The following is a 7,641-nucleotide window of genomic DNA, read 5'->3' on the forward strand; positions in this document are numbered from 1 at the left end:
TAGCGATACAGGATCATTTAAATATATTTGCTGTAATATAATGAAACCGTTAAAGTAGCTTTTTCTTTTTGTTTTACTGTAAAACTACAACTATAAATGAAGTAAACAAACCCTGACACAATCAAAATTAAACACACTTTTCGGACTTACCTCATTTGATTTGAATGACCAAAATGATTTCAAAACCTTTTTTCCATCCAAATCGTGGTATCACAACAATTTATTAGTCAAAAATATTTGTTATTTTTTCATTTCGATATTTTTTCACAAATAAACGACTTAAATGTCAATGTGACAGAGCCCACAAAGTTATGGACGCTAGTTGGCGCTGTAATCGTGCACAGAGCCAATACTCTGTAACGTCATAAGTAAATGTCACCCCTCCCGTGCCGCTCCCATACCTCAGGCACGGTAATACTATCTATACAGTATTCCAACTCGGCCATATTTTTTAAATAAATGTCAACAGCCCCGCGGTTCGTCACGGTATGACAACATGCGATAGGGCTGCTCACCTACAGTACCCATTCTAATTACATCTGTCTACTTAGAATTTCTATCTAGTTTTGTGATAGTAATTTTTTTTTATTAAGACAAACCGAATACTTCGTGAATGGAATAGGATAAAAATGCGTGTTGTTTTGTGATTAGTAGATTTAATTTTAAAAAATATACCTACTAAAATAATTTTGAATCTACTAATCATAATGAGTACTCAATGACCTGTTACTTTAATTTCAGGCGGGTGAAATCGTTGGCAAAAGCTGGTTTTATACAATATATAATTTTCATTTCAAATCAAACTGACTGAAAATGACCATTTCTGACAGTTAATGACTAGTTTTTGACAAATTTGACCGTCAATGACGATCAGTCAAATTCAATCACCTTAGTCATTTTCAACATTAGGCCATCGACGTCCGTTCGGCACATTCGCGACACCCCTAATTTTTTCATCTCGACCACGTCCCGAGATTTGAAATTCGAAGGAAAGCTCGCGTTTCGTTGGTTTATATGAAGTTACAATACTGTATGATATTATTACCGTGCCTCAGGCACTGACTAAATTGAGGACGTAGCAGACTTATCAACTCTGAAAGGGATCAACACCCGTATCGTTTTTCGCGAGCTGTTAACGCCTACCGCGCGCTGTCAACCGCGAGGCGAGGCGTTTACGTTACGGTGCGGATAATGCGTTGCAGTATGGAGTTTGATACAATGAATACTGACCGCCTCGAGTTGATACGGTTACGATCCCTTTCCGGGTTGATAACTCTGCTATAACCTTTAAGCGCTACCAACCGGTTCTGGAAATCATCGGGGGAGGCCTGTGTTCAACAGGAGACGTTATATGGCTGAAACGATGATACATACAGTGCTAAGTGACTTGATGATGATGATTTTGATGATGAATGATCTTTTTGTTGCTTTCAGTGTACATATACATAATCGTCGGGGTCGTGGTTGCCCTTATAATAATAACGCAAAGAGCTGTAGTACTGTATTTGAAGTGTAAAGGTAATTTTATTATTTATTTGATCACCAACAAGATTTGTAGAACATTGTAGCATTCACAAGAAAAACTTACAAAAACGACACTTGTTAAATGCAAACTTAAAGGTGAAAACAACATGCATTAGAGACAAACGCAAACAAGTAATTCTCTTGGCTTCTTTTCTGATTCAATCACGCAGGGAAACTCCGAGATAACCCGCTTCATCGCCCTTTGGGTGACCTTGAGCCTTCTTATGAGGCCCATAGTGAGCGACCACGTTTCAGATTCATATACCATCACTGGCATAAAACACTGGTCAAAGACTTTTGTTAAGCCTTGATCACACGTACCGAGCAAACGGGCGAGACGGTGCTCTCGGCCGAGTACTCGGTGTGTATGAACATTACACCGAGTGCTCGGTCGAGCGCTCGAGTATGTGACTCGCTCACCCAACTGTCTCGCCCGAATAAACATTTTACTGTCTCGCCCGTTTACTCGGTACGTGTGATCAAGGCTTTAGAGACACTGCAACTTTTGAAGTTATTAACTCTTTCATATTGTAATTTCAGCAAAAAGAACTGCCAGACTGGAGAGCTTGTCCCTCAGGGCCCAGGATCAGGACGACAGCTCAAGTAAGAACTGATGCGAACGCTCGTATTCACAAACATTACTATGAGGCCTCACAGTGCGCGTGGACGCACAGGGTCACACACGAATATTTTTTTAACGCTCTCACTAGTGAGGACGTTTTATGTAAACTCGCGCTAAGCCCACATAGCTCTATTCAAAGCTGATGAACGCTGTGCGTTCGATTTGCTGCTTCACTTAAGCAAGCATCGTTTGTGAATACGGGCGTAATACCATACTTATTATTATTCTGTGTTAATACTACTAAAAGCACAAGCATATTTTAGCAAATCATAAGGGAATAACGGACCTTTTCCCAAAATTTATAACTTTGATTCCTAAATATGTTTGCGAAGATAGTGGCGCCAACTGAGGGCTGAGTGTGAGTTTTCATCAAACGCGCTCACAATGAGTCAAAAAATGTCATTATTTTAATGTATGATGGATTGTACAGCGCTCCTAGCGGGAAACGTTCAAAAACTAAAATTTGATGTAAACTCGCACTCAGCCCACTGGTGAGCGCTGAAGCGGTAGGAGGACTATCGCATATTTTGTACTTACCATGGTGCCACTGTAGTCGCAACGTTGAGGTATTCTAATAAACTTTTGATTTGATTGACAGGGTCATCTCTGATCTGATGATGGAGGTGTCCATATTTTTTAAAGAATATTAGTAATTTGTATTTACAAATTGCTAAATCCGGTTAACTCCTCGCTCGTGGTACGCTATGCTTGCAGTAGCGGCGTAAGGGGGGGGGCAGTGGGGGCGGTCCGCCCCGGGTGTCAAGTATCAGGGGGTGACACAAGTCGCGCAGATTAGTACTCACTGGCGCATCTCATGGCAAGTCTACGGTCTATGTCATGATACGAGGGTGTGCGATTGTCTTTCAATCTTTCAATCGGTAGGTAACCCCAAAATCCTGGGGGTATGTACCAGGGGGTGCCTTAGGACTTATGACGGGGGGGGGGGGTGATCGCCCCGGGTGCCAACCCATGCTACGCCGCCACTGTATGCTTGTGTAAGAGATGGTACACCACAATAGCAGAGTAAATACAAATAAGTTGGTCATCTTCATAGAAACCGAGCGCGGTTTGTATGTGAGCACTGAGTGAGCGCGCTAAATTTTGTCAGTGTGTGCGTGCGCGCCGCATACATATTGGCGCGCTCACATACAAACCGCGCTCGGGCGTTTCAATGAAGATGACCTACTCATTTGTATTTACTCTGCCGGCGGGGTTCGAACCCGCATTCCCCGGATCACGAGTCGGCTAGTCCGACCCCTTCACCTTTCGGCTATCGTGACTTCATAAAATGTAGCATAATTAAATTATTTTTTAAAAAAGGGTTTTTTACATTTTTTTACATTCACAGAAAGATACAGCAGTTCTCCTGCCGTGAAAATATCCGCATTTTCTAGAATAATGAATAGAACATCAAATAGAGATGACAACAACATCTATGAGACGGTTGACGAAGTAAGAAACGCGGGTAAGTAAGAATAAAAGTCATAGCTGTAGTATGGGATGGCATAAATTAAATTTAATAAATTTCTACACATAATACACACAACACTCACTCACAACACAACACACTAATTCACTCAATACACCACTCATAACACAACACACAAATTCACTCAATACACCACAAACACACTATCTTATCTTATCTTATTTTAGGGCCACGCATGGGCGCAGTGCACGTCGACCCATTGGGATCTTTTGTGCTTCCCTATACCTTTATCCCCCCTCATCCACAAAGATCCTATCCATATAGTGGATCAAGTGCTTGGGTGAGAAGGACCTATATTCTTCTGGTGTCGGATAAGCCGACCCCAGGAGACCCATTCTAGTTCTAGCTAGCGCGTCACATTCGCAGAGTAGGTGTTTCATGGACTCCGCATGTTCTCCACATGCTCGACAGCTGTCATCCGTAGTTAGGCCCATTTTGTGGAGCATGTGGTTTGTAGTGTAGTGTCCTGTTAGCGCACCCGTGATCACTCGGGCTTGCCTTCTGTTTCGATTGAGTATGAGCTTTTCCCATGATCTTGTGTTTCCAACTAGGAATAGTTTGGAGTGGCTCATACCGTTGGAGCTTTCCCATTCAGCTCTGTGCTTCCTGGATGTATATTGCCTCATGGCCATGTGTACAGTGCTTATAGATAAGGGCACTATCGGCTCTGGCCCAATAGGTGCCGCCTCTGACCCTTGTCTCGCTAGACTGTCGGCTCTCTCATTGCCTTCGATTCCAGAATGTCCAGGTACCCACATGAGGGTCACCCTGTTGTGCCTTCCAAGTTTATTCAGTGCCAAGATTGCCTCCAAAACGAGTCTGGATCCAACCCTCACTGAGGCAATGGCTTTGAGTGCTGCCTGACTGTCACTTAATATGTAAATGTCACGCGTTTTATGCGCCTGTTCTATATTCCTTACTGCGCACATGATTATAGCATAGGTTTCATCTTGAAACACTGTTGCAAACCTCCCTAAGCTTTCACTGTGCTCAGATTGTTTGGAGTAGACGCCCGCTCCTGTTCCTGATAACTCAGTTCAGACTGAGTTTAGAGGTATACATGTCGTAGTAAGTTTGGTTTATTACACTATTTTGTAATCAAAAAACAAAGTTTTGTCGATGGCCGCGCGAAAAAAAAAAGACGCCACCTTCCATACAAAATCTGGCATTGCCATTTCATCATCATCATCATTTCAGCCATAGGGCGTCCACTGCTGAACATAGGCCTCCCCCAATGATTTCCACAAAGGCCGGTTGGTAGCGGCCTGCTTGCAGCGCCTTCCTTTATGAGGTCGTCGGTCCACCTTGTGGGTGGGTGTGGAAAGAAATTTAATTTGAATAAATTGTTACAGAAAGGGAAACCAGTCCTGAGCCGAACATCAGTAAAAGACCGCCTCTGCCGCTGCCAATTCATTCTCACGAAGGTATGTTTTAGGGTTCCTTAGAAAATTGTGTTTTGAACCTTCTTCTTGTAGGGTGCCATATGGACATATAACACGGTCAAGCTAACTGCGTACCTGGCAGCCGTGACGTCACATCGACGCTCTAATAACGGATGAGGGATGTGTGCGGGTGTGCGAGGGACAGTCGCATTCCAGCGAGGTGCGCAGTTGGCTCAATCGGGTTATACAGTCGGTTTATGGAATAAGCAATAAAACTGGTGGAACAGTTGAGGAATACCTACAGTTTAAAACGTGTTTTCCTGGTGCTGGTGGAACATTCGCATCAGCCTGAGCAGAAACCATTCGTGGCAGAAGCACCAAACCCGCTGCCCACTGGAAAGTCAGGTATCTACTTATCATTACTCATCATTATCATTTCAGCCATAGGACGTCCCCCAATGATTTCCACAATGGCCGGTTGGTGGCGGCCTGCATTCAGTGCCTTCCCGCTACCTTTATGAGGTCGTCGGTCCACCTTATGGGTTGACGTCCTACGCTGCGCTTTCCGGTACGTGGCCTCCACTCCAGAACCTTGCTGACCCATCGGCCGTCAGTTCTGCGTACTATATGCCCTGCCCATTGCCACTTCAGCTTACTAATCCGTTGGGCCATGTCAGCACAGTTATCACTACTATCATCACCAAAAGCTCAAAACGCTCAAAGTTGCAGCGTGCTATGGAAAGGGCTAGTGTGTGTGTCTTTACGAGATCGAGTCAGAAATGAGGAGATCCGTAAACGAACTGAAGTCGCTGACATAGCCCGATGGATTAGCAAGCTAAATTGACCAATAGCACCAAAGAATGAGCGCAAGCCATGTGTGTGCATAAAGAATTTTCATCACAAGCAAAATCACCTAATTTAACTCTCAATTTGTCTTTACAGCTATTCTGCTAGGTCTGGCGCCGGCAGGGCCGCGCCGACCGCCGCCAGCGCCTGTGTGCGGAACCTATGAAGCGCCCTATGTTCTAATGAATCGTCATAAAAAAAACAATTTAAATTTTGGGACAATATTATTTGATCCTCTAAAAACTAATTGATCTTTTTTGTATGTGCACTTTTAAAAATAAATGATGTTTTTTATTATATTTTATCTTTATATTAATTATTGGGTCTATATTAGTTGATCTACGGATAAATTATGAATGATCTTCATTAAAGGTAACATAATATTTATGTTTAACATACTCTTTTAATATTTGGTAAACAAAAATAATATTTGATCCTCTTTTTTAGTTATTGATCTTTAATTTTGTTAATTTGATGATTTTTATATCAAGTTTGCCTTTTATACCTTTATGCCAAATTTCAAGGGTCTATCTTACGCGGTTTAGATTTTTTCATACAAATGTTTTTTCCCACTAACTCCCGTTCCCGTGGGAATTTTGCAATATCCTGTTGTTACTAAGCTTTAAGTTTACTAAGGTACCTTTATGCCAAATTTCAAGGGTCTATCTTACGCGGTTTAGATTTTTTCATACAAATGTTTTTTCCCACTAACTCCCGTTCCCGTGGGAATTTTGCAATATCCTGTTGTTACTAAGCTTTAAGTTTACTAAGGTACCTGCATGCCAAATTTCAAGCGTCTAACTTAAGCGGTTTAGATTTTTCATACAAATGTTATTTCCCGCTAACTCCCGTTCCCGTGGGAATTTTGCAATATCCTGTTGCAACTAAGCTTTAAGTTTACTAAGGTGCCTGCATGCCAAAATTTCAAGCGTCTAACTTAAGCGGTTTATATTTTTCATACAAAAGGATTTTCCCGCTAATTCCCGTTCCCGTGGGAATTTCTAAGTATCCTATAACCTGCCCAGGAGTATGAAGAATAATTGTACCAAGTTTCGTTAAAATCCGTCGAGTAGTTTTTGTTTCTATAAGGAACATACAGACAGACAGACAGACAGACAGACAGACAGACAGACAGACAGACAAAAATTTTACTGATTGCATTTTTGGCATCAGTATCGATCACTAATCACCCCCTGATAGTTATTTTGAAAATATATTTCATGTACAGTATTGACCTCTCTACAGATTTATTATAAGTATAGATTATAACAATGTTCTAAAAATATTGTAATTAATCATTATTTTAAATAAAATTGATATTAACATTTTACTGTTTTGATTTTAATTTATACAACACTACAAATCACAACATGAGATCACAAACCGGAAGTGCAGTGTAAAATTATCGTAATGAGACAATTAAAATGGACACTGAAAGTTATTGCTTAGAAAACATTAATAATATTATTAGACAGTCTTACTAAAGTATATTATAATTATGTATATAGATACCTGACAATAGCTANAGACGTAAACAGAGAGCAGAAAGAAGGAAGAAACTAATTAAAAAAAAAAAGCTAGAAAAAGTAAAAACAATCGCAAAGTCATAGACATTTTTTAACTTTTATTCGATTTTGAATGAACTTTTATATCGCCGCGTCGTTGGTGGTTCAATGTGCATTTTGGCTGCCATTTTCCGATCGAATCGAATTACTGGTGACGCGGCGACTGACATTAGTGAAAACTTCCTATTGGTTTGTGATGGCATTTTGACTAGA

General features: G+C 41.2%; 2 protein-coding genes across 2 annotated transcripts; both read left to right on the forward strand.

Moving 5' to 3' along the window:
• The first annotated feature begins 1,400 nt into the window (after positions 1–1,400).
• LOC114357215 (uncharacterized) lies at positions 1,401–6,138 on the forward strand. Its single transcript, XM_028310731.1, has 5 exons — positions 1,401–1,518; positions 2,065–2,127; positions 3,495–3,611; positions 4,988–5,059; positions 5,960–6,138. The coding sequence occupies exons 1-5, from the start codon at positions 1,413–1,415 to the stop codon at positions 6,112–6,114; spliced, it is 513 nt and encodes a 170-aa protein (XP_028166532.1). The 5' UTR covers positions 1,401–1,412; the 3' UTR covers positions 6,115–6,138.
• LOC114357216 (uncharacterized) lies at positions 4,151–4,652 on the forward strand. Its single transcript, XM_028310732.1, has 2 exons — positions 4,151–4,247; positions 4,290–4,652. Exons 1-2 carry the CDS (start codon positions 4,152–4,154, stop codon positions 4,497–4,499), a joined length of 306 nt encoding a protein of 101 aa, XP_028166533.1. The 5' UTR covers position 4,151; the 3' UTR covers positions 4,500–4,652.
• Positions 6,139–7,641: the final 1,503 nt, after the last annotated feature.

The sequence above is a fragment of the Ostrinia furnacalis genome, unplaced genomic scaffold, assembly GCF_004193835.3.
Source record: "Ostrinia furnacalis isolate ACB-3 unplaced genomic scaffold, ASM419383v2 OfSCF3070, whole genome shotgun sequence".
NCBI classification, from domain to species: Eukaryota; Metazoa; Arthropoda; class Insecta; order Lepidoptera; family Crambidae; genus Ostrinia; species Ostrinia furnacalis.

Bases quoted from the DNA above. Each gene is read 5' to 3' on its own strand.
- LOC114357216 (XM_028310732.1), top strand. From the start codon at position 4,152: ATGAGCTTTTCCCATGATCTTGTGTTTCCAACTAGGAATAGTTTGGAG. The intron at 4,248-4,289 runs GTATATTGCCTC...CTTATAGATAAG, and splicing joins CAGCTCTGTGCTTCCTGGAT to GGCACTATCGGCTCTGGCCC.
- LOC114357215 (XM_028310731.1), top strand. From the start codon at position 1,413: ATGATCTTTTTGTTGCTTTCAGTGTACATATACATAATCGTCGGGGTC. The intron at 1,519-2,064 runs GTAATTTTATTA...TTGTAATTTCAG, and splicing joins ACTGTATTTGAAGTGTAAAG to CAAAAAGAACTGCCAGACTG. The intron at 5,060-5,959 runs GTATGTTTTAGG...TTGTCTTTACAG, and splicing joins GCCAATTCATTCTCACGAAG to CTATTCTGCTAGGTCTGGCG.